The sequence below is a fragment of the Nansenia antarctica genome (assembly GCF_963989245.1).
Source record: "Nansenia antarctica genome assembly, chromosome: 17".
Taxonomy (NCBI): Eukaryota; Metazoa; Chordata; class Actinopteri; order Argentiniformes; family Microstomatidae; genus Nansenia; species Nansenia antarctica.
Window position 1 is genome coordinate 10,688,350 of NC_137687.1, and position 27,361 is coordinate 10,715,710.

Consider the following 27,361-nt stretch of genomic DNA (forward strand, 5'->3'; position numbering starts at 1 on the left):
ATAGGTCAGATAGAGAAATACAGTGTCCTGCCTAGGTTATGGCAGTGGTTCTCAAACCTCTCCTCTGGGACCCCCAGCCGCTCCACATATTTGATCTGTTCCACCACCAGCACACCTGATTCAAATCATAATTGCTTTGTACTTGATTAGTTGAATCGGGTGTGCTGGTGGTGGAACAGATCAAATATGTGGAGCGGCTGGGGGTCTCCGAGGAGAGGTTTGACAACCACTGCTCTATAGTAGATATACTATCTAGGATATAATATCTATGAAGCGCACGGCTTGGGAACAACCGTGTGTTGGTAGACAGAATGAAGCCCCCCTGGTTGACTCTCTCTTTCTCTCTCTCTCTGTCTGTCTCTCTCTCTCTCTCTCTCTCTCTCTCTCTCTCTCTCTCTCTCTCTCTCTCTATCCCTCTCTCTCTCTCTATCCCTCTCTCTCTCTATCCCTCTCTCTCTTTCTCTCTATATCCCTCTCTCTCTCTCTCTCTATCCCTCTCTCTCCCTCTCTCTATCCCTCTCCCTTTCTCTCCCTCTCTCTAAATCTCTCTCTCTCCCCCTCCCTCCTTCCCTCTCTCCAGAACACCATAGTGGAGGCGTCCCTGCAGCTGCCTCCCTCTCTGTTCTCTCAGTACTCTGTCCCGGGCCAGGCCGACGAGGCGGTCTACAAGCTGCACCTGCTGGCCTTCCGCAACGGCAAGCTCTTCCCCTCCACGGGGAACTCCTCCCTGCTGGCCGACGGGGGGAAGAGGAGGAGCGTGGCGACCCCCGTTCTCCTGGCCAAGATAGGTCAGTCCCCAAGTCTACCCGTTGACAGTAACAACCATCACCGTAACGGTCGCGTGTGCATATGCGACACGTTCTGGTGAAAAACCAAGTCGGCGACAAGTTTGATTTTGAAACACTCGGAAATACATTTCGACCTTGTTGAGAATCACAACACTAGTGAGTGAGTAGTCAAGCCAAAATACTGCAACGCAATGGATTGGGTGAGTAATCCCCACTGCTACCTTGTGCTACCCTGCTAACTAGAACTACTACTTAACATTGTTAGCAGGCTCACAACACAAGCTGTGTTAGTTGACTAGCGAGTGTGTCGTTGAAATGTATATACATTTTTCAAAATGAAAAGTCGCAACATTAAATTGGCTGCCGACTTGTTACCCCCTTTCACCAGGCCGTGTCACATGTCGTTAGAAGTCATGCCTCACTTGTGGTCAGCCGAGCCATCTTTGTATGTGGTGTCAAAATGCCTCTGTCAAAGAGATGACTTGGGCAGATAGTGATTTTGGAATGTAACAAGCATCCTGATAGGCTGATGGCATCATAGGCAATGACGCACAGTGAATCAGCAGTGTTCGGAGAGCAGAGTTAGGCAGATATCTCAATTTGGCCAAAATATAATTAAGGCTTGACCTCTTGTTTTATTTGTTTACGTGCGTCAGAGGGTTTCCCGTTACGCGGCCTGCACAGCCCTGTGAACGCCACCCTGCGGCGGTTCGCCCACGGCTCGGACGCGGTGCCCGCCTTCTGGAACTTCAGCCTGCTGGGCGGGCAGGGGGGCTGGCAGACGGAGGGCTGCCGCATCCTGGGTCACCACGACAACTTCACCACCCTGTCCTGCGACTCGCTCAGCAACTACGCCCTGCTCATGGTGAGAACCCGAAGGATGGTCCATTCAGGGTTCCTGCGCTGGTCTTAAAAAGCCTTAAAGTCTAAAATCCAGCAAGCCAGTTTATAAGGCCTAAATTGGTCCCACATTTCAGTTATTCGGTCCTAAAATGAGGTGCTAGGTCTTAAAATGTTGATCCTGCAAGGTAATCAGTCCGACCACATCTATTTAGCATCTCTAAATCAGTCGACCACATCTATTTTAGCATTTGTTTTAACAAGTTCATTTCTGTAGGCATTTAAATAGTACATCCTGGTTTATCTCTGCTTTATCTGTCTTAAGTGCGAGGCTACCGTTGGTTGTTGTCTTCAAGTGAAGATTGTGTTATTGTGCCATTGTGACGTGTCATATATGTGTATTACAGGACCTAAGTGGGGTGGAGTATTTCTCCCCGAGCATCAAGTTCCTCCATCCAGTCATCTACGCCACGGCGTTCGTTCTCGTCCTCTGTCTGCTGGCCATCATCGTCAGCTACATCTACCACCACAGGTACGAGCTCCACTGTCACACGCCTACTATCTATCAACACAACACTCTGGTGCATGTTAGTGGAGATCGTCTCTGTTTGATAATAGCTATTTTAGCCTGGCATGGTAGACTTGATTACCTTGATGCAGTATTGTTGCCTTCATACAAAAAAAAAAAAAAAGCTTATTTAGTATAGTGTTTGTGATTGGGTCTCTTGAGTATGGTGTACCACTGTGTGTAAGGAATCGAGTCCCAGTGAACCAGTGTGGGATGGTAGAGCCGGCGTCTAATGATCGCAAGGTTGGCAGATCGGCGGTTCGAGCCCCGGCTGGCCACATGTCGAGGTGTCCTTGGGAAAGACACTGAACCCCAAATTTCTCCCAGTGAGCGGGCCGGCCAGCGCCTTGCATGGCAGCTTGTCGCCATTGGTGTGTGAATGTGTGTGTGAATGTGTGAATGAGAGGCCGTTGTAAAACGCTTTGGAATAAGGCGACTATATAAGTCAGTCCATCTACCATTCATATGCTAACGCTATGTTCATCTGCAGGACTGTCCGGATCAGCCGTAAGTGCTGGCACATGCTGGTGAACCTGAGCCTCCACATCTTCCTCACCTGCGGGGTCTTCGTGGGGGGGATCAATCAGACGCGCTACGCCAGCGTGTGTCAAGCAGTGAGTCTTCTCCCACCCTACCCCTGGTGTGCCTGCCTGCCTGTCTGCCTGCCTGCCTGTCTGCCTGCCTGCCTGCCTGCCTGCCTGCCTGCCTGCCTGTCTGCCTGCCTGTCTGTCAGCATGCCCTCCTAGCTTAGCGCAGACACCTCTCAATGTTAGAGGGATCTCCGATGTTGCAGAGGCAAATCTCTGTCTGTCTCGGATGTATAGGCTTTTTCTTGCACTGAATGAGGTTGAGACCCGATGCAGAGCTGCACTAATGTTGCTTTATTTATTCATTGGACTTTACACAAAGGGCTTAGTTGGAAGACATTTTTGGAAGGTAGCTGTTTTTCCGTATCGTTAGCCTCGTAGCATAATTGCCAATGTCATATTTTGGCCAAATTGAGATATCTGCCTAACTCTACTCTCCTAACACTGCTGATTCACTGTGCATTATTGCCAATGCCATCAGCCTATCAGAATGCTTGTTACATTCCAAAATCACTATCTGCCCAAGTCATCTCTTTGACATCTAGGCATTTTTGACACTACATACAAAGATGGCTCGGCTGACCACAAGTGAAGCATCACTTTTGTCATGTGAGGCAATTATGCTATGAGGCTAACGACATGGAATTCAGCGAAGAGGACCTACTTTGTTAGTGAATTCTCCACACTGATATTGTGTACGAGACATTTTTGACACAGGTGTTGTGCGTTGGCTAAATCAAGTGATGTCGTTTGAACCCTTTATACCACTGCATTCACTTGTCTGCTTTATGCCTGAAGAAGGTCTATGACCGAAAGCTCGCGATAAAACAGAGGATTTTTTTGGCACAGTGTTTGAGTGTGCGGATGCTGTTATTTTGCACTCAAACTCAGATGCAAATCTGTCTAAAATGATCCAGGAAAGCTCACCCTTGCCCCCAATATACTGTACATCCATTCAGCATCCTAGTGTGTGTTTGATATGAAAGTGACTCAGCGTGCTGATCTCTCTCAGGTGGGCATCGTGCTGCATTACTCCACCCTGGCCACGGCTCTCTGGGTGGGCGTGACGGCCCGCAACATCTACAAGCAGGTGACCCGCAAGGCCAAGCGCTACGAAGAACTGGACGAGCCCCCACCCCCTCCACGGCCGATGCTGAGGTAAAAAAAAAAAAAAAAAAAAAAAACACCACTCCCTTGTTGCTATGTTTGGAGGCTTGCCAGTCGAGTTACTACCTCTGCTGCCCAAATATGTTCTGGAATTTGTGGCATTTTTTACTCTGCTGGCAAGGCGGTTAATTCTTCTGAATTGGAAGGGTCCCTACGTTCCCACTCATTCTCGTTGGATTGGAGACGTGCTGTATTTTATCGCAGCTGGAGAAAATCATATCAAGCATACCCTATGAGGCTCCCTACTAAGTTTCCCTATTAAGTTTCCCCTCCCTATTAAGTTTGACTAAATCTGTCTTTTCACATTATATAGATGCCATTCAAATTACCCCGCCACCTCCCAACTGAAAAACCTCTGTCTTTTTATTTTCCTCTCCTTCTTATGTATTTATTTTAATAATCTATATTGTTGTTTTTCTTTTCTTTTCTTCTTCTTGTTATTGTTATTGTGTTTTTTCGTTGGTATGTTGTTGCTTCCATAGTGTTGCATTGTGATGTCCCTGTGTGTTTGTGATGAGAAAACCTGAAAACTCATAAATAAATCATTAAAAAAAAGACCTCTCCCATGATGCCCTGTGACTAAAAGGACATGTCTGTAGTCTAATATAGTCTGGCACCCCCCCAGACTCAAACTTCATTTAAGTTGCTCAGTATCAGTCTTGTAACCACTTCGGATGTGACTCTTTTTCGTCTCAAGTCATGATGACAGGTTCCCACAGCTCCTTGAAATCCTTGAAAGTTTGTGAATTTGAGAAAAATAAAAATCAAGGTCTTAAAAGTTTTTGAAAATAGACATGGCTCTCTCTCTCTCTCTCTCTCAAAAAATAATAATATATATATTCAAAAATGTTTTACTTAGCTCGTCAACTACTAAATGAGTCTCTGTAATGCTGAACTTTACACATATTTCACAATATATTGTTTTGCTGTGCTGTGGTAGAGAAGGCAAGAGACCATCTAGTGTTCACACATTCAAGCCTCTCTTTTTAATTGTTGTCTGTGAGCGGAGAGTTCCTATTATATGAATTGTCATCTAGATCTGTCTCAAACTATGCCGTGTTGGGTCCCTGAATTTGAGGGAATTGAGTCTTGAAAGTCCTTGAAAGGTGCTTGGATTTGATGTTTCAGAAGGTGTGGGAACCCTGGGAAGAGGTCTATGAACTTACCGTGTGTTGGCGTCAGTTCCACCACATGGTGTCAGTGTCGGGTCCTGTCTGAGTCCCCTAAGCCCCCCCCCCCCCCCCCCTCTGCCGTCAAACGGTTACCAGATCGTGCAGGGAATAATTTCCCATTCCTTTTTCCATAACAGGTTCTACTTAATCGGCGGAGGGATACCCATCATTGTCTGTGGCATCACTGCTGCTGCCAACATCAAGAACTACGGTAGCCGGAGCAACGCACAATAGTAAGTAGTGCCGGGCCTCTGCTGTCACATTGTAACCAATTAGAGCTCCTTATAATCCACAGTTTGCAATTATAAGAATGCTGTCACATTTTATCTCAGCAGCAGCACGGTGTATGTCTTTGTTAAGACCACTCTGCAGCCTTTTTACATTATTTACTCATGAGAAATTGCTTTTGTTATCGACTGGCCACAAAGACATTTTGTGTGTGTGTGGGGGGGGGGGGGGGCGGCGAGGGAAAGTTGAGTCCCTGTGAAGTTCTGAGAGCCTAATTATGGAAGTTTATTTATAGCGCGTCCGTCTACGCACCTCGAGTATTCTGCCAGTTTGCCGCTACTGTCATTCCCACACTGCCATCGAGGGAGGGGGTGAGGGAGGGAGAGGGGGAGAGAGAGAGGGGGGGGGGGAGAAAGAGGGGACTTCATTCAACCAGGGGGAGGGACTCTCTCCCTCTTTACAGTGGCAGCTGTTTGGGTTGCATAACCATGATGAGTAATTTGGAGATCCGGACCTGTATCTGTCTGAAGTCTTTGGAGTTTAATTAACTTTCAGTTACCGAGACAAATTCGTCGAACCCGATTCGCTGAACGTAACAGAACAGATACCCGGAAAATGGGAAGCGAAAGATGGACGTTTCTACTGATAAGATCAATAAGATCCAGATGCTGTTGATTAGATTAGATTCAACTTGTCATTGCAGAGTACAAGTACTAGACAACGATAATTATTATTATTATTATGATGCATTATCTATGGTTGATTAGTGAACGGGTGTGACTTCAATTTGAAGTTCGGTGCAATATTAATTCAGCTCACTTCATCTGCAGCCGACAAGAGTGATTTTTAAGACGGCCAAATTTAAATACTGTTATGTTACTTATCGTTAGCCTCGTAGCATAATTGCCTAAAGGCTCCTGCCCACTGTGCGATGTTATGTCGGTGAACCCCTCACACTGCACGACTGAAAGTTTCAGTCCTACCGTCTCCGACTTGATCAGACCTTACGACGTGCGTGCTCACACTGTACGATTGTGCTCACACTGTACGATTGCTCTCAGCCACGATTGACATCCATGATTGCTTGTGACGCGACTTGTACACTTGTTGAAATTGTTCATTGTGAACTGGCATTAATATGGAGGAGAGAGACACCATCCCGAAAAACCATCCATAGGCACAAGCTCCCAGCGCCGTCCCGGCGACTGTGTTTTACGGCCACCAAAAGAGCTCACATTTATAACACCCCGCACCACATCGGGACACCCTCAACCTTTGTACACCCTCACCAGACAACCTGGCTACCTGGACAACGAGTGCTGGTCCCAATCGTATGCACTTTTAGCCACTTTAGGAGACAAATAGCACAGGAAAGGCTGTGCGCACCGCTCCCTCCGACGGTGGGACTGCGGGGTTTTGAGCGAGTCACAACAAAACACACGAGGTCTTCGCGGCTCACATGACTTTATTCTAAACGGAGGCAAGTCTGCTCGCTGGCCCGTTTGCATTTGGACCTCAACTCGGCACCACCGGTGACTTATAGCCCGTTATTCGCGAGGAGAAAACACAGGCGCCCGGACATTTCGCCAGCTAAGACTGCTGAGCAGAGATGGTTGAGTCTACACGGTTCTCATGCCTCGTATTAAGGACAGCCCCCTGCGCCGGGTTGAGCTTCATTCTCACAGAGCAGTATGTTATCCTACAAGGACCAGCCACACTTCACGAGCCACGACGAACATTTCTGACCTGCCAGAAATTTGTCGGCAGGTCGTAGCCTCGTCTTTAGAACGTAGGAGCAATTAGTTGTTGATCGCTGACTCTCTCACACTGTGCGACTTACGACGTCCCGATTTGGCCTTACGACGCTAGGATGTCTCTACGACTACGCAACGTAGTCTGCGACAACAAATTCGTGGCGAAATCGTGGACAAATCGCACAGTGGGCAGGAGCCTTAAGTCATGCTTCACTTGTGGTCAGCCGAGCCATCTTTGTATGTAGTGTCAAAAATGCCTAAGATGTCAAAGAGATGACTTGGGCAGATAGTGATTTTGGAATGTAACAAGCAGGCTGATGGCATCTTAGGCAATAATGCACAGTGAATCAGCAGTGTTAGGAGAGTAGGCAGATATCTCAATTTGGCCAAAATATGACTAAGGCAATTATGCTATGAGGTTAACGTTATGTAAAGAAAATAAATAGATGCAGTGTATAATCTGTATATGTAAATGTGAATACTGATTACATTTTTCCATCTGTGTGTCCCTCCCTCCCTCCCTCCCCTCCCTCCCCCCCACAGTTGCTGGATGGCGTGGGAGCCCAGCCTGGGGGCGTTCTACGGCCCCGTCAGCTTCATCACCTTCGTGGACTGCATGTACTTCCTGTCCATCCTCCTCCAGCTGCGCCGACACCCCGAGCGCCGCTACGAGCTCAAGGAGCCCGCCGAGGAGCAGCAGCGCCTAGCGACCGGCAGCGAGGCGGGCGGACTAGAGCCAGCCGCCCTCCTCCACCACCACCACCAGCCCCTCCACATCCACCACCTCCAGCAGCCCCCTCACGACGCCGCCTCCTCCTCCTCCGTGTCCAACCACCACCACCACCCCCCCCACCCCGCCGCCGCCGCCGCCATGCCCCTGTCGGCCCTGGAGAACGAGCACACCTTCCCGGTGCAGCTCCTGGGCGTGGCCTCGGCCCTGGGGCTCTACGCCGCCCTCTGGGTGTTCGGGGCGCTGGCCGTGTCCCGGGAGCGGCCCGCCGACCTGGCGTTCTCCTGCCTGTTCGGCGCGGCGGCCCTGGCGCTGGGGGCCTTCATGGTGGCGCACCACGGCGTGAACCGGCAGGACGTGAGGCGCCACTGGGCCCGGGCCTGCTGCCCCCCCGGGAGACGGCGACGGGCCTACTCGGCGGGACGGGAGGACGCCCTGCTCCCGGCCCCGGGGACCGGGACGGCGTCCGCGGCGGGGTCGGTGGCGGGCGGCGGCGGCAGGGCGGGCAACGGGGAGGCGTCGAAAGGCACCCACAGCAGCGGCGCCGAGTCCTCCTGCACCAACAAGAGCGCCCTCAGCCTGCGCAACTCCAACTCCAACTCCGCCACCGCCCAGCAGCAGCAGCAGCAGCAGGGCAGCAAGCTGACCAACCTGCACGCCGAGGCCGCCCAGTGTAAGGCCGTCCCCCTGCCCCTCCCCCTCGCCCTCCCCCTGCCCGCCCCGACCAACGGCCACGCGACGTCGTCGGCCCTCTTAGACAACAGCCTGACGGAGCACTCGGTGGACAACGAGATCAAGATGCACGTGGCGCCCGTGGAGGTGGTGCAGTTCCGCCCCGTGAACAACAACAACAACCCCGCCGCTAACGCCGCCACCGGCGCTAACGGACACGCGGGCGGCGGCGGCCAACGGCACCACAAGAACCGAGCGCGGGCCCACCGGGCGAGTCGGCTCACCGTGCTGAGGGAGTACGCGTACGACGTGCCCACCAGCGTGGACGGCGGCAGCGTGCAGAGCGCCCCCCACAGGCCGCGGTACCACGGCAACCACCACAACCACCACCACCACCACGACAGCCAGCAGGCCCGGAGCAGCCGCCGGGCAGCCTACATGGCGTACAGGGAGCGGCACCAGAGCCAGCAACAACAGGACAGCAGCGACGCTAGCACCAGCCTGCCGCGGCGGTCCTCCCGCTACGGCGACAAGGGAGGGGGGAGCGTGGCGGTTAGCAACGGGTCGGCGGTCGGCGGAGGGGCGGTGGGAGGAGAGACTGTAGTAGGGGAAGGAGAGACTGAGGGAGTGGGAGGAGTGGGGACTGCTGTGTCGAGCACGAGTAAAGACAGCAGTAGCGCGAAGCAGCCCAATAACGTTGAACTGGAGGGCCAGCCCAAGTCGTACGGTCTCAATTTGGCCACACAAAACGGCACGCTAAAGGACAACGGGCAGATCATGCCCTTAATCAACACACAGAGCTCAGCCACCATTAAGACTGGCCTATGGAAACACGAAACTACTGTGTAGCAAAGTGTTTTTCTCACGCCCAAAGAGATATTATTATGTGCTCTCTCTCCCCTCAACTGTGAATTTGTTTCCCCCTCTGTTGTTGTTTGTTCTTCTAGATTGTTCTAGACATTTTTAAAAAGAGTTCTTGAAAAGAATGTATCGGAGAAAAAAATAGTCACATTATTTTTGAGTATGTGAAAAGCTTTCGTTTTGAATGCCACTCGACTGTCTTGTGTAGACATTTTGTAAATGGTCTATTTTTATATCCCTTTGTCTTGATTGGTTACTCTGTTTTGTACGTGAAACTGCATGGTCTGTGCCGTTGCCCTGTGCATACCCGTTGGGGCTGGTCTTTTTTCTTTTTTTTTTCGTTTGTTTCAACGTAATAAACCAAAAGTTTTCACCTAATTGCCAGTATTTAATTTCTCTTATTATGTTCCACCCCGCCTGTGCTATTTGAGAGTAGTGCTAAGGTGAGGCGAAGCTTATTTTTGTTCCAAAAGTTACCCTTCTATCTATGGCTACCTTGACAAGCTAGTTATATGCCGGTTTTCTGTGAACTTTCGTCTGGCCCTTTTTATTTTTACCCCTCTCCTCCTGGAGAGGCCACACTTTAATTGTGATGGAGGTCCTGCTCTGTACCCATTCTGCTCCCAGTGCTGGGTTTGAGTCCAGGGCATCCAGGTCTTTTTACAGGTCTCTTCTTTTGTTTTCAGTGAATCAATCTTAGTCCGTTAAACTAAAACAAGGGATCTGTAACTGTCATCTCGTCGCCATAGTTACAAACGGCACTGCAAAAGAAAGAAAATACATAGCTCTGATTCTCTGCTAATGATGTGTTAAACCGTTTTTTTCCAACAGGCAGAGATATATTGCCCCGGCCATCTTGGATATGACAAACTGTAATAGTGCTTTTGAATTATGTATGGAGTAGTTATTGCTTGATTAGTGATAACCTCCAGTCAAGAAGGAAAATTATTTTGAAATAATTGCTCCGACGATGTTATACATTTCACTTGAGGTCGTCAGAGAGAAGTTGATGACAGGTTTTTTTTGTTAACTTCAGAGCTTATCAAGCTAAATTAATCTGTCTCAAAATGATACGGAACACCTTGGGTGGGAAATGGTTAACCCATTAAGATCAGACATTCGTTTAGCTATTACTCTTATTGTCTTATTTTAAACTCCACCAATGAATAAATGATATCTAGCAAACCATAACAATGCAATATGCAACATTAATGTTTGCAATAATAAATAAATTGCATCTGAAGGTATTTCTGATCTGGTCATGCAGTCAGGAAAGTCTCTTGAGTCAGATTTATTTAAAAATAGTTAAGAAGTTAATGAATGTGAAGAGATTGTGACTATAATGAGGATATAAAATGACGAGTGTTTCATCAGGTAGAATCAATTCCTTCTCCCACCTGTTAGTACACGCTGTAGACCGTATCCAAGCCTCGTCTCGTATAGGAGGCGCAGAACAGCGAGCGTCAGAGAAGTGATGCATCTTTTAACATTTTGCGTCCGCTGCCTACCGCGCCTGAAAGAAGCATCTGGTCTTGTTTTGGAAGCTTGCCACGGAGAATGAAGATTGATATCTTCAACAAAGTCGTACCATCTGTGCTGGATGCAATTAGCAGGGTTTAACTGTCTAGAGGAACATAAATATATTACCTGCCGTATCGTAATTACTCACAACTTAAGAGGCCGAAAAATATAGATTAGAACATACATTAGCAACCGTTGTTTGTAATGATTATGGCAGTCAGGCCATTGTCTTATGAGGGGTGTAGTGAAATGTGTATGACCGTTTCTGAGTGATGTATTTCGTTATGGGAGGGACGATATGGTGTTTGAGCCTCAACAATAAAGCAGTGGAGACAGTTTCTATTTCAGCAGTTACTACCAGACTACTGTATCCGAACCTGATGGAACAGTTTTTAGATTTTCGGTAAGCACTGCTTTTTCAGCAAAGCTATCACACAAATAGAGCTATCTGGTCAACTGACTGCATGGCTCATTGTCTACTAAAGGCAACACGGTCAACATTGTTCAATGTGAACTTGAGTATCTTTATAATGTGGGTAAGGAGCTTAGAGTAGGCCTATTTGTATCCAATAAAAAAGAAAATAAGTCAACAAAAAGATGTATCATGTGAAGGGCAATATGGTCAATGAAGCCTCTCTCTGCCAGTGTTCAGTCAACTTTGACCTTTGACCTTTCACATATGACGGACTGGAAAATCAATCTTGGGCTGGGACGGCTGTATACCTTTATGTGGGGCGGCAACTTCATTGTGTATGTAATCTGGGTAGGAGGTCACCTGTTGTGTTCCAGCAGGAGTAGACTGTCTACGGTAACTCAAGACCCTTCGCTATAGTGGGTCAGCGGCCCATGTTCTCTAATGTGCTTCAATGGTCTCATTTGAGTACATTATCTTTGACATCGTCCAATTTCTCTTCATTGTGTTTTGAATTCAAGAGGTCGTCTGTAGTTATTTTCCTAGTTATTTTACCTCATCCCTATTCAGACTTCAACATAAGAAAATCAGAGAAAAACTGACAGAAATAAACTTGTTTATTTTTGTTACAGTGACGGTGTAGCAGCGTTCAATAGGGTAATAGAATGCAAGGGTAATAGAATGGAGGCGGTGGGATTCCTTTGTCCCTGTTCTATTCAGACCGATCAGCTGTACAGATGGCTGAGAGCAGGGGGCCGTAATACAATGGGAAACGGTCCAAATGCAGCGACATGTCAAATATCAGAGATAAACAGGTATTCAGCTCCCCAGGTCAAACCTGCCACAAAGTCTCTGTGAAAACATACAGGCTACAAATATTGACGTATGTGGTAATGACAATAATAATAACTTGGTTTTATATAGCGCCTTTCTCAAACCCAAGGACGCTTTACAGATTTTACAGACAGAAAGTAGTAAGTAAAAGACTGACAGTGACAAGACTAGACTAGGGGCCAAAGGCCTTGGTGAACAAATTCGTCATCTCTAAATCCTGTGGTCGGCTTTTTGTATGCCGTAATCTACAACATCCTGTGACTTAAGTCTGGAGCTACATAGATCCATCATCACACATAATCACGCCCCATCATGCCCCAGGCCACACTCTCTCCTACTGAGACCTGACGACTGCAACGCGGAGTCAAGAAGTTGCTGTTTACCGCCAGCAATCACACACATTTTGAGGGGGTAGTTGCTATGACAAACTGTGCCACTGGCCTGGTGGATTATCTTGGAAAGCAATGCTAAAATACACAGAAATAGTTGAATAGTATTAACAGTGATATCCTCAACACGTGTTTTATGTGGAACTACAGCTAAACCGACAGGACCTTACAGGATGTTTAAATGTTTAGAAACATGCAGAACAGACGTGATTCTCTTAGTTAGGGAATTTTAGCAAGATTGTCTGACCATCTGTGAAAAAATGTCTTACCAATAGCTTTTTTCACCAATGTGTTCATATAGTTGTCTAGTAACACCTCTCAAAAGATGCAAACTCAAATCCACTGGGAAAATCCAGGAGAACCAATCAAAGTTGGGGTACCTAGTGGGCCTGGGCGAAAAACATGAAAAATGCTAATGTTTCAATATTAGCTTATGAGATGTCAAACTAGGGGTTTATTGAGGTGCTGAATCTATTACAATCACTATTCAGACACAATATGAACACATTGGTGAAAAAAGCTATTGGCAAGACATTTTTTCACAGATGGTCAGACAATCTTGCTAAATATTCCTTAACTATCTGTAGGGTAGAACAATGAATTTAGTCAACTGTGTAAATAACATTTAACATCCTCATTATAGCTCGTTGGATAAACCAAACATGTATTGAGTAAAACTTCCCCATACACAGGGAACTGTAGAGGGAATTTAGCCAGGTCTCATTTGTGTTAATATTCCATGCCTGCATTTCCACTGATGAATGTTCCATTTCATATAACGTCCAACCCCCCTAGGCTCACACAATTATGCAAATCACAGTCGAATTAGATAAAGGATAAGATTAGATAGATATGGACTTCCTTTTGGATGCATATAAACATCCATGCTAGGTGCAACCGGCATGTAAGCATCATGTACTGTATCGTTTGCAGTGTGATTCCTGTTTAAATACATTTTGCAATTAGAGATTCCATTGATGAATGATCCAAGCATGATTATGCATGTTTTGTAAGAAGAATTGAATGCCTTTGATAATGAATATTTGCACAAGAAGTGCCTCCCCACAGTGTTGACACACGTTCTCCTGTGATCGTGTACTGTCATAGGCCTATTTATTGAAAATATAACTAGATCTTAATGTATTTTAATGATGAATTTAATTAAATGCATCATTTTACATAGTGTCAGCAAGTTTTGCTATCGACTGAGTAGATTGCCTTCTGTTACCCTTAAGCTGTCCGTTGTATTTTCTGTAAAACTGACAGTGTGTCTGAACAGAGATAAACATGTCTATTCTCAGTGGTTCTTGGCAGAACTGTTTAATACTCATTTGCCAACTCTTTTTATGTGTCACCCAACTGATAGGCGCTCTGTTTTCTCTGTTGTTAAAATAGCCCTGTGTGTGTGTGTGTGTGTGTGTGTGTGTGTGTGTGTGTGTGTGTGCGTGTGTGTCTTATCTGAGCTAATGTGTGCACTTTCATCTGTACAAACAAGTTTGAGTTTTCTTGGTGTGCTTTTTCTTTTTTTTGATTTGATCCCTTTTTCACCCAATTTGGTATCCAATTGAACCCAACCAATTATCCCCTGCCTATTGCGTAGGATCCGCCGCACGACCCCGTGGCCGGCAGCCCAGAGGAGAGAGCCAGGCAGACTAGCTGACTGGCTCCTCGAGCCCAGCACCGTTATTCCGGCACCCCGGGGGCGCTGTTGCGCGACGGATCCTTGTCCGGAAATTAGCTCAATATGCCGCTCCCTGTGTGCCTCGGCCATATCCGGGTCTGGCGAGACCGGGATTCGATCCCAGTCCCAGTCCCCGGTGGGCAGCTTGCACTAGTGGCTAGTGCTTAGACCGCTACGCCACCGCGGGGCCTCTTGGTGTGCTTTTTAGTGTGTGTGTGTGTGTGTGTGTGTGTGTGTGTGTGTGTGTGTGTGTGTGTGTGTGTGTGTGTGTGTGTGTGTTAGCTAACCTCAGGCATGCCAACAAATTGACTTTGTAGCATACTCCTGCACAGATTCTAGGAATTCTCAATAGGCTAGGTGCACGATCTCACTACTTCCTGAAAGGCAACTGGTATGAACATATCCTGTCTCACTCTATTGGTTTAATTGATTAATCAGCTGTGCGGTAAACCGTTGGAACACACAGTGCACAGCTGATTAATCAATTAAACCAATAGAGTGAGACAGGATATGTTCATACCGGTTGCCTTTCAGGAAGTAGGGAGATCGTGCACCTAGCCTATTGAAGGATGAAACAGTGTATATTTCCTTTGTGAGCCCTGTCTGTCTCGTGTATCAGTGTATTATTGTCCATACAAGCTCTGTACAGAATGACGTCTTGGATAATGAGAAACAACCGGGCAATGATGTTGTTGTAGTTGACCTTGACTAAAGATGCAAGATACAAGACCAGAAAGTGACATGTCAAATGTATGCCTACTAAAAAATATTCCCTTACAAAACTTCTGAACATTACATAAGTCAAAAAGACCAACGTCGATCGACTGATGTGCAACGAATTAATGTCAAACAAGATTTGTTGTTTCCAGTCTAAAAATGTACTCATCCTCTCCTCGCGCTCGCAACTTATGGAAGCATATAGTGGACTAAATTCAAATGCTAATGCAATATGAGATTGCAATTGCATGTTCCACTTTTGCATGCATTCTTTCAGACAATATTCAGGATTCTTAATAGGACTAGATGTTAAAATCCCTAAATAATTAGCACAACAATTGACTGAGTGGAGTTGGAGATGTCCTCTTGGGTGGAGTGGAATTTGGCAATGATCACGTGGTGCCACCAGTACGACACATCTTCAGTTGTGGTCCCCGACCTCATTGGGTGTTTCGGCCATTTATCACAAGACACCCTCTGCCGAGGTTGGCCCACCACAGGCTGATCAGGCCTGGGTGTGTGTCGCACGGTGGCACCACGTGGTCATTTGGGAGCCCATGTTGGGTCCCTACGTTTCAGCCACAGCCAGTGACTGCTCCGTTCTGCTGCAGTGGACAGTTCTTTAATTGCCTTCCGTTGGGCCTGTCCTCTGATCCCTACTGCCCTCAGGAGCCTTGTGGTGGAGCTGGCTACAAAGCCTCTGCAGCCCACCTCCACTGGCCACACCTTCACGTTCCAGCCCCGCCCCTCTGCTTCGACTGCTAAGTTGGCATACCGCAGCCTCTTCCGTTCGAATGCCTCATCGATGGCCTCCTCCCATGGGACCGTCAGTTCTACGATGAAGACACGCCGGCAGGACTTGGACCAGAGGACTAGGTCTGGGCGCAGGTTGGTCGCTGCAATTTCGGGTGGGAAGGTGAGCCTCTGGCTGAGGTCTACCCGCATTTCCCAATCCCGGGCTGCGTTCAGTGGGCCTGAGTCTGGAGGTGATGGCTTGGTCCGCTGTTTCTCCCCTTCCCGGATGAAGATTGTTTTCCGTGGAAAGGTAGTCTGGGCATTTAGAGGCATGGCGTTGGTGGTTACCCTCTTGTGCTCAAGTTCGGCAGCCAAGCACTTTAGCACTTGGTTGTGGCGCCAGGTGTATCTTCCTTGAGTTAGACTGGTCTTGCAACCCACCAAGATGTGTTTGAGGCTTGCTGGGGCTGCACACTGGAGACAGGCTGGGTCCTCTCCATACCAGAGATGTAGGTTGGTAGGAGAGGGCAGGACATCATATGTGGCTCTGATGATGAAACTTAGCCTATTAGACTCCATGCTCCACAGCTCGTTCCATGTGATTTTCCTCCTCTCCACGCTCTCCCACTTCATCCAGCGGCCTTGCTGGGCTTGGGAGACTGCCTTGGCGCACCTGGCTGCTTCCTCCTGGTGGCGCACCTCCTCAACCACCATCTTCCGCCGTTCGGTTGGAGTAGCCTTTTGCCATGTGGGTGTTGTTGTTTCCAAACCAAGGCCCCCTCTGCCATGTTGGACATGCCCCACTATATCCCGGTGTCTGAGGGCGGTCTTTGCCACCGCAACTGCTGCAGATGGCTTCCATTTCCTCCCCGTTGCTAGGATCGGAGCAGCACCTCTGACGAATGGATCCCGGGATTCTGTGAGAGTCATTTCCAGCCTTGATTTGGCACATTTGTACTCCTCCACCAGGCTTGAGATTGGTAGGGAGAGGGCTCCGTTGCCATACATTCATACAGGTACATTCATGTACCTGATGTGCACATTCGCTGTCAATATTAAAATTATAATGCAAAGCCATTTGACATTTAATTTTCAAAGTCATGCACTGCTTTGTAGCTGACAAAATTCAAAAGTTCATTCTAATGTGCAAATGACTATGCAATCCCAAAATAGCATATTCATTTGCCACTTTTGCCTGCGTTATTTGAGTCAATATTCAAATTGTAATGCAATAATGTGATACGCAATTGCATTTACATGTTCTAGGAAACACATCCGCTTTACAGCTGACAAAATTCAAACTCTCTATGCAATTCGGTGATACGCAATTGCATTTACATGTTCTAGGAAACACATCCGCTTTACAGCTGACAAAATTCAAACTCTCTATGCAATTCGGTGATACGCAATTGCATTTACATGTTCTAGGAAACACATCCGCTTTACAGCTGACAAAATTCAAACTCTCTATGCAATTCAAACGCATCCGGGTACTTTGCTCTCCCGTCATGTCCACGCCCCTTTTTGGGTGATAGAAGTGGAGAAGTTTGACTGGCGGTCAATGGGAATTTCTGGTCTTTGCTACTTTAATCCGATAAAATAAGAAAACCGTAGTGCTTTTTAGATATTAGGAGCCCAAATTAGGAGCCCAAATAGCATATTTTGCGATTGCATAGTCATTTGCACATTAGAATGAACTTTTGAATTTTGTCAGCTACAAAGCAGCGCATGACTTTGAAAATTAAATGTTTAATTAAATTAAAAAATTAAATGTAAATATAATTTTAATATTGACAGCGAATGTGCACATCAGGTACATGAAAATGAAAATGCAAATCATTAGAATTGCTTTTGAATTTGAATATTGTCTGAAAGAATGCATGCAAAAGTGGAACATGCAATTGCAATCTCATATTGCATTAGCATTTGAATTAGGTCAGCTATATGCTTCCATTGTTTCCAGTCTAAAAATTTACTCATCCTCTCCTCGCGCTCGCAACTTCTCCCCCCTCCCTCCCGTGTTGTGCAGAATGTCGCCCGCGAGACTCTCACGACTACTGACTCGAGCGCAAATTGGCAAGGGAGCGACAACTAATCCTCCACACTTACATAGTCGGAACACATTTCAGCCGTCTAAAATAATCATAATTCACAAAACAATGGATTCGAAGAGAGTGGAGAGCATCTCTGCCCGGGTGCACGCCGCTGAATCTGCAACTGGTAGGACAGGGGTTGACATGTTTGTTGGGCGGCGCGCGCTGTCACTCGTTTTGGAAGTCAAACAAATGATGCATGGTGCCTTGCCTTGCATGGTGGTGGTCGTTTGAAAAGTTACTTTTTAATCAGTCATGTTTGTACTTTTGCCTTCATTAGAACTATTTGTCTTCATTTAAAAAAAGTCGTGGGTACTGATGACACTAAAAGTCATCCGGTCAATTTTGACAGCTGTCTTGACCGTAGCTATTTAATTGATATTATATTATAAAATTCATGCAAACAGGCACAGACACCATTCATTTTCGCACTGGAAGACTAATTCGTTGTATCAGTGCATACTACACATCTTATAATAATTGTAATCATTGTTAGATGCTTGGAAATACTAAATGGTCATTATTTGGGAAGTATTTAACGATGAATTGAAAATCAAGGACCCCAATTGAAATAAGCCAGTGGCTTTCTTGGGTTTTTATCCTTTTAGTTGACCTTGTATGTAATATGTACTTTCATGTACCTACTTCTGCAAACATTCTAATAAAGTTTTCAATCAATCAATCAATCAATCAATCAATATTCATTGACTGATAGCCTATTGATGCTAGACTTCAAGATGTTTTTTCCACATCATTGTAATTACACTACTTCTTGGTTGTTTGCTGTAGATTTTACCCAAGTTACGTTTTGAAACACAGGCTGCAGTAACGATTAAGCAAAACTGATACACGATCACTTTGGTTTTCCAAGGGATTTCCTTTATTAAACACACTATTTTTTTCTTTTTTTATATAGGAAACATTTACAATTTTCTCTCAATCCCTCAAAGTGCAGTGTGTGTTTGTTTGTTGTGTGTGTGTGTGTGTGTGTGTGTGTGTACTCACAGTGAAGGTGTGTGTGTGTGTGTGTGTGTGTACTCACAGTGAAGGTGTGTGTGTGTGTGTGTGTGTGTACTCACAGTGAAGGTGTGTGTGTGTGTGTGTGTGTGTGTGTGTGTACTCACAGTGAAGGTGTGTGTGTGTGTGTACTCACAGTGAAGGTGTGTGTGTGTGTGTGTGTGTGTGTGTGTACTCACAGTGAAGGTGTGTGTGAATGTGTGTGTGTGTACTCACAGTGAAGGTTAAGTGATGAGCCGGAGACTGAAGGTCGTTAGTTAGTATGGGATTGAGCCCAGGTTGTGGAGCACCTGCATCTCCCGCTCCTGTCTGCCCTGCTGGTCTCATCAGGGGCCTTGGCTGCCTTCCAGACTGATTATCACCCTGCTAGTTGATAGGTTTCCCCTTAAGGCTTCTCATTGCTTCTCTCCAAGGTTGAACAGCAATTAACTGGTCGGCCTAATTATCCTCTGAGTCTATAGGCTACAGGTCAATGTTTGTTTAGGGTGTTTGCATACATGCTTGGGTCTTAATTATCCGTGCAAAAGGAGGAGGATTCTGATGAATCTAACAGTTTGTAGTGTTGGATGATCATAACTTTCCCCTAACCGATCTGCAGACACTTTCTACTTAGAATCGAATTAAACTGTAGCCTACGGTGTTTGCATCGTTCAAGAATCCGTCTGTTTTGGAGGAGAAGTGTGTTGATCATAACTTTCTCTAACCAAATTTTTTTCAGAGATACACTTTGTTCTTTTAATCTAATCAAATGGTATGGTTTATGCATTTCCATTTCAAAGGCCAAAACAAGTAGCCCAATGGATTGTCTCAATTGTCTCATTACCTGTTTTTTGTTTGCTACTCTGAAGCACAGTATATACATATATGAGCACGTTTTTTAAAATCAAAAACATTGTTTTTCAAACAGTAAATGTATTGTTGTTTAATAAATTACCAGGCAACTTTGGTAAAGTTAATTTAAGTAGCCTATCAAATGCTTGTTGCTAGCATTATTTGTCTTAGGGGCTTCTTGACTATACAGTCGTATACAGTCGTGTTGAACTAGGCTATGTGTATGAATGAATGAATGAATGAATGAATGGAATTTATGTGTAGGCTACTCTAGCCCAAATGTCCACTGGAACAAGGGCTGTGGTCAGGTTCTCTACCCTTCTCCCTGAAGCTGAAGCATGTCTTGTCCACTCCCCTGCTCATGGATTCAAGAGTAAAAAGACTGGTGTGAGAAATATGCTTGAAATCCATGCGTAAACCAAGCCAATGTTGATATTAAGTCCATGAGGAGGAGTGAACAAGAGAGACTTTGGGGAGAATGGTAGAGAATCTGTACACTGCCTAGAAGTCTTAAAAGCCAGCACACAGTCTGCCCCCCCCTACACACACACACACCATCATCACCACCACCACTACCACCACCACAACCTCCATATCCTGAGAGATATTGTAGGCCTATATGGCAATAGATGGTGTGAACGCCTTTGGGGGCAGTGCCTGGCAACAGTGCCGTATTCAGCACTCTCCTTGAACACAAACCAAATCGAATCGAACACTTTTACAGAGGAGAGAATTTGAGTTATGGATGTGTGTTTCTTTTCCTTATTTTGCTTTGGTGCTTTTGAATATCAAGGCACCATGAGTAATTAATCGTCTGGTTTATAAAGTGATCTGTAGCATTAAGTGGTTTTCTCATGTAAGCTGGTGAACAATGTTTTTGAAAAAAAAAAAAAAATTGTGTTCAGAACCATGGCTAGCTCCTATCGTAAGCCTGCATGGCTCTGCTTAGAGTCATAGAGTACCGGTAACCTATGCTCATTATCCTGGTTTTCTCTGTGTACCACATGTACAAAAGAAGAGATTTGGTGAGGCTGCATTCTCATTTTATGCACCCAGATTGTGGAATGCACTGCCAGTTTACATTAGGGATGCAACCTCAGCACATTATGTTCAAGTCAAGACTAAAAACCCATCTCTGGGACCCCCAGCCGCTCCACATATTTGATCTGTTCCACCACCAGCACACCTGATTCAACTAATCAACTACAAATCATAATTCCTTTGTACTTGAATAGTTGAATCAGGTGTGCTGGTGGTGGAACGGATCATTATGTGGAGCGGCTGGGGGTCCCCGAGGAGAGGTTTGAGAACCACTGTTCTAGAGAATGGAATCTTTCTAAAAGAAAAAAAAAAGATCCACAGTGTCATGCTGACTGGTACATAAGAACAAAAGTTTACATTTAAAACAGCTGAGTTCAGTAGTGTTAAATATTTAACAGTTTACAAACACGCTGGGTAAGATGAACTGTAAGATGAACAGATGCAGATCGTGGTCCACCACAGATAACAAAACAAGCTAATTCTAATGACACAGTTAGTGTGAGAGTTTTTTTTTTTTTTTTTTAAGTGCAACCATACGGTTAGAGAGTCAGGGGGCCTTGTTGTCATTATATTAGCACATTTCTTTAGAGGTTTCAGAACAAAATCTGTTACATACGCATCACTTTACAAATGGGACTTAAGACAAACAAACTGCTGCATTGGGTAATAATGAAGTGCATTGGTATTCACACTGGGTTTTGCTAATTCAGCCAGTATGTTAGATGCTATGGCTGGTCTCCAAGCAATAGATGTAGCCTATAACAATCTCATTTAGCTCCTTGACTCCCGGTAGTATCAGCCAGCTCTGCACATTTAACTGTTAGCAGCGTGTACTGTCAAGTGTTGAACGATTACTGACAAATGCCATAGAATAGGAATAGATTCATAAAGGTTTCTGATAAAACACATCCGGTGGCAGCAATAAGTCGAGTAGGGACAATATCACACTCCAAACATTGATTTGTAATTCAAATTCCCAACAAATTAGAGCAAATATTATCCGTCTGTTTAATTTAACACATGCAAACACATTTCCAAATTACAAACACCTCAGACAAGGCAAGTTGTACCTTGATCTCATGAACAGTTGACAAGTTGAATTCATTTACATGTACATTTTCAAAGGGAAATGTTTCTCCAGAGTCAAAAGAGTTATTGAACATTAATCTTTCAGCATAACATTTGTTGTGTTGTTGAGTTGGAAAATCTTATATCTTAGGACACTTTGAAGGAAAATGGCAATGCCATTATTTTGAGATACCCTATCTGTTGTGTATTGTCCATTCTAAATAGATGTAGAAGTTCAGAATGGTTCAAAAGACTGTGCACATACAAAAGTCTAGGCTATATTCTGCAAGGCCAGTGGGGAGACATTGTTCAGTGCTGTATTCCATTTCGTCTGGTGCGAGACAGGAGCTTTGAGTTCCGAAAGGAGAAGAGACCACATGAGGAGAGGGCTGAGGACGTCTTTGAAACTTCGAAACAAGTTTGTCACGCTCACAGTGGTAGCTCACAGTGGAAGTAGTTCGAGGGATGAACAGCCTGCCCTCAATCTATCAGGCAGTAGAGCTGTATACTTGTATTTCTAGAAGATTGTTTCGACAGTTTGGAATAGTGGATCAATGGTCTACTCAGTTCTCAGTGTCTTCAGACTGCAAATAATGTTGTGTGTACAAACTAATGTCAAACTCTTAAGAATGGTTAGTATTCCTAGGGTTCTGGTTAATCTGTTTTTAAATCCGCACTCCGATGACAACACCTTTACTAAGAGCTATGCCTTCAAATAGGTTACCTTTCTCCCCTCGGTTAGCAGATTATTGATCTCCGTGTGGTAGAATAAAGGGATGATTTTATACCTCTTGAACTTTCACCAATCAAACCTTCGGCAGATCAGTTCCCTTGAAGCGAGGTCGAGAGGAAGGACGTTCAGGAAATTCAATGTGGTGGGTGCGACTCATTAATGTTACGAAGGTCATTAAGGTTTTTATGTCAAAAAAGTTTCCATGACTCAGAAAGGAGTCAAGAGAGAGACACACTATTGCCTTTTCACGATGCTTTGATAACCTGCATGCTGCCCCCACCATGCCCCCACCATGCCCCCACCAATCCCTTCCCTAAAAAAGCAGGCCTCAGGAAAGTGAGGATTAAATGGTACGAAGGAACTTTCCAATTCGTCTCCCGGGGTCTCTCTCTCTACACCAGGTTTTGTTTGTTTTGGAGCCAGCTTTTGTTTTTCCCGTCTGGACCCAGCGTGGGAAGCATCTGCTAGGACGGCCACCTGCCGTCGGAGTCCGGCCAGAGATGAGCGAAGAGAGTGAAACGGAGGGAGGGAGGGAGATGAGCGAGAGAAATACTATGGATAAAGCTACAGTCAGAGTTCTGTGGGTGGGGGGTAGAAATCACCACGCAGGGAAAAACGCGAACAGAAGGCGTTTGTTTATGATCACTGAAGGCCAAAAAGGAGAAACGGACACCCTTTCGTGTTCACCCCCTAGGCTTGTTTATGTCACAAATTCACTCCGTTTTACTTCCTTAGATGGGTTGCCAACCCGGCGGTGGTCACCGAGTGACAAAAGCTTGTCCTCAGATGGCTACTTCATAAGGGCTGTTTATGTGTTGTACTTGTACCCAGTTTGTATAAGGATTGACCACGTTACCTGAAGCCAAGTTAAACTTGCAGTCATAGAAAAAAGCTCATACTGAAGGTCATCTGACATTGCTTGCCCACCTATTTCTTTTAGGAATGAAATGTCACACCACATTCACAACCAGAAGCCCACCGACTCAGTGAATCTAAGGTCAGGGTTCATGTTTTATATAGGCTATGATGTGGAGTAGGGATGCCGCAATCAGAATCAGAGCCGATAATCAGTAAACATATGAGATTGGGTAAATCCGGTAATGCTTTCTAGTCGCCAATCACGACAACCGATCAATAACGCAAACAACGTGAGCCAATTCATTGTTGCATGCTCATTAACCTACCGTAAACGAGCCACTCTCGCATGCTTGTTAAACTATATGTCGGTGGTGTGTGTGGTGTTATGAGTTAATAACATTAGGACTCCAGTTCCCAGTATGCACTGGGAGAGTTGAGCATGCGCAGCAGTTGCAGATACGCAAATGTTACCTGGGTTGTAGGCTAGCCTAACCGCCAAGTTGGCATTTTGTAAATAAAAAGAAGCCTTTAAACCAAGTTTAGAAGGTGAACACTCAGGTCCAGAAGGGTGGGCAGTGGGCACCACTAGGGATAGAGAGACAAGGTGTTTGGTGTTTGGAAAAGCACTGGAGCATCTTGGTTGGGTTAGTGACAGTGTGCTCTGCGAAGGGGAGCAGCAGGTCTCTGAGAGCAGCCAGTTACTGCCTACTACTCACTCGGCAGGAGACAGTCCCAGCCCCAGCCCGTCCCATCATCAGCCAACTGGGCAAGTGAGTCCCTGAGATCATCCGATATCACGGGGATGTGGAGCAGGAGGTAGAGCCGGGCGTCTAATGATCGCAAGGTCGGCTGGCCACATGTCGAAGTGTCCTTGGGCAAGACACCGAACCCCAAATTGCTCCCAATGAGCGGGCCTGCGCCTTGCATGGTAGCTTGCCGCCATTTGGTGTGAATGTGTGTGTGAATGGGTGAATGAGAGGCCGTTGTAAAGTGCTTTGGAATAAGGCGCTCTATAAGTCAGCCCAGAATGGCTTGCAGGTGTGGGGTGTACTGTACTTATCATCCCCAGTCGTGTTTACTATCTTTATAAATAACACTGGGAAGGACATGCCTACAGCTAAAGTGCATCGTTATGCAGACGACACAATAGTTTACTTAGTTGCCTCTTCCTTGAGCGAGGCTGTTGATGAGCTCCAGACTGCCTTCAAACAGCTGCAGTCTTCACTATTATGCTCTAAATCTGGTTCTCAACGCTAAGAAAACCAAATGTATGATCTTTTTCAGAGCTCGCACCCAGATCTTTGATTCTGTTAACATTCACATCTTAGGAGGAGACTCAATTGAAACGGTGTCATCCTATAAGTACCTGGGTATTTGGGTGGATAGGCTCTCTTTTAAAGTCCATATTATGAACCTATTAAAGAAACTAAAGCTTAGGCTGGGTTTTTATTATCGAAATAAAGCTTGCCTCAACTTAGCAGCTAGGAAAACACTTGTTCAGGCTACATTCTTAAGTGTTCTAGACCAGAGGTTCCCAAAGTGGGTGCCCTGTCCAGGGGTGCCGCCAAATCTGCTCGTAAAAAAAAACAAAAAAAAAACAAAGTATAATATAAAATTATTATAATAATACATGAATAAACGTTTGTTTATTACATGTGCAATGGAGTTCATAAGCAAATAAAAGATATATTTCTCAGATTTGAAAGATATTAATTTACTAACTAGGCCTACTAGTTACTAACTAACTACTCCTCACTGAAGTCTTGGACCAAGCGGTGAAAATTGTTAATTATGTAAAATCACGCCCGCTGAAGTCACGGCTGTTCAGCACATTGTGCAATGAGATGGGGTCCGAGCATGAGGGGCTCTTATTACACACAGAGGTCCGCTGGCTGTCGCGGGGCAAGGTGTTATCCCGTGTCTATGAGCTCCGAGATGAACTGATCACTTTTGTCAGTGAGCACGACTTGCCATACAAAGAACAATTGGAAGATGAATCGTGGTGGATTAAGCTTGCTTATCTGGCAGATATTTTCAGCCACCTTAATGACCTCAACATAAAAATGCAAGGGAAGGCTGAGAATATCTTGACAGCGACAGACAAACTGAACGGATTCCGATCCAAATTGAGACGGTGGCAAGACGGGGTGGCCAAGAAAAACATTGAAATGTTTACGTTGACGGCCAATGACGCAGCACACAAGTCAGCGTCTTTCTTGAATCTGATCGCTGCGCACCTACGTATGCTGGAGGAGAGATTTGAGTCCTATTTCCCTCCAATGAACGAAGACTTCGACTGGCTCCGGGATCCGTTCAACCCCCTCTCATCAGCATCAGCCGCTAGTTTGAGCAGCAAAGCTCAAGATGAACTGGCAGAGCTCATTATGGACCGCACACTGAAGCTCAAACATGGTGAGCTAGGTTTGGATAGGTTTTGACTGCTTGTGGGACATGAATATCCATCTCTCTCAGAGAGCGCCATCAAGGTGCTTTTACCCTTCCCAACCTCCTACTTGTGCGAGCTGGCTTTTTCTTCTCGAGCATACGTCAAGAACAAGACACGCACGCGACTGTCAGTGGAACAGGACCTGCATGTCGCGCTGTCCACTATCTCTCCCCGCATAAAGAGACTCTGCTCCCAAAAGCAGGCGCATGTGTCCCACTAATGCGCACAACATATTTCTTTGTTTTGTATTTCTCTCAATTTTTACAATTCTGTCATGATTATTATTGTTAAATTATTATAGTTGTGAGTTACCCGTTTGGTTCAGAAGATGTGAAATAATAATCTCAGAATGAGCATTGAAATGAGAATTACATTTTAAGGCATTATTTTAAGCCCCCCAAAAAAGCATTGTTCCATTGATTGATTATACAGGCCTTTGATATTTTATTTGTGTGAAGAATTCCCTCTGAGTCTCCTCCCATATTGTACAATCCTTGAGGGCCACAATTTTATTTAATTTAGCGATAGTTTGACTGACCTATGCATTCTTGCCCATCCATTACAGTTCATTTATGACTTTTATTATCTTGTTAAAATTCATTGGGGCAATACTTATGTATTATATATAAACACACATTTTCAAACCAATTCATCGTGTATTGTTTTTAGTTTAAGCTCCGAGGCATTTTTAAAATCTTCGTAGAGTTGGGGTGCCTTGGAGAAGGGGGAAAGCTTCAGGGGTGCCTTGGTTAAAAAAAGTTTGGGAACCTCTGTTCTAGACTATGGGGACATTATATACATGCATGCTGCCTCCTCTACAGTTTGCTGCCTAGACTATATATAGTTCTTTACGTCTCATATCCAATTTATTATCCTGTACACATCACTGTGTGTCGCCTTCATTAAGCCTAAGGAGACAGCATCACTGGTACATCTTTATTTACAAAGCCATACTGGGCAAACTCCCTTCATATCTATGCAATCATGTCACTCAGCTGTTAGGATTTTCATTCCACTAGATCAGGGGTCTTCAACCTTTTTCAGCCCAAGGACCCCTTGGACGCGAGACAAACAGAACAGGGACCCCCATATGTATATCATTTTTTTTTTTATGTGTCACATTTTAAGGCCTATAATAACTTTTATATTTACTTAATTCACCTTTTATTCCACCTTATTATTTATATGCTGGGTTATTAGCCTATATGTGTTTATGATTGATAAAAAAATATATAATTTACCGTTATTGATTAACGTTAATTTCACAACGAAGACCGAACTGCACCATTTTAGCCAACACCTAGCTTGCTAGACAGGTTTTTTTTTTTAGCTAACGTTATGTTAGACTCTGCATCATGGGAATCATTTATTTTGTAAATAGTTTTTGTCAAAAGTAGTGTATTATTGCCTATTAATGCTTGTACTTTACTCATTATAATTTTTGTTATATTTTTTAATTCTCACAAATTATTTTGGTGAACAATTGTCAATTTGGTGAATAATTGTCAATTATTATGACAAACATTGGCGGACCCCCTGCAGTACCTCTGCGGACCCCCTAGGGGTCGCGGACCCCTGGTTGAAGACCACTGCACTAGATGGTTGCTCTACCAGGTAC

General features: G+C 45.3%; 1 protein-coding gene across 1 annotated transcript in view; it reads left to right on the top strand.

Annotated features, from left to right (window-relative positions):
• The window catches only part of adgra3 (adhesion G protein-coupled receptor A3), a 41,796-nt gene extending 32,125 nt beyond the window's left edge, over positions 1–9,671 (top strand). Inside the window, exons 13-19 of the mRNA XM_080547632.1 lie at positions 581–788; positions 1,445–1,653; positions 2,036–2,160; positions 2,687–2,810; positions 3,796–3,941; positions 5,260–5,355; positions 7,648–9,671. Of these exons, the coding sequence (XP_080403758.1) occupies positions 581–788; positions 1,445–1,653; positions 2,036–2,160; positions 2,687–2,810; positions 3,796–3,941; positions 5,260–5,355; positions 7,648–9,355 (2,616 nt within the window). The 3' untranslated portion in view covers positions 9,356–9,671. The remainder of the gene's footprint in view (positions 1–580; positions 789–1,444; positions 1,654–2,035; positions 2,161–2,686; positions 2,811–3,795; positions 3,942–5,259; positions 5,356–7,647) is intronic.
• The last annotated feature ends 17,690 nt before the right edge of the window (positions 9,672–27,361 follow it).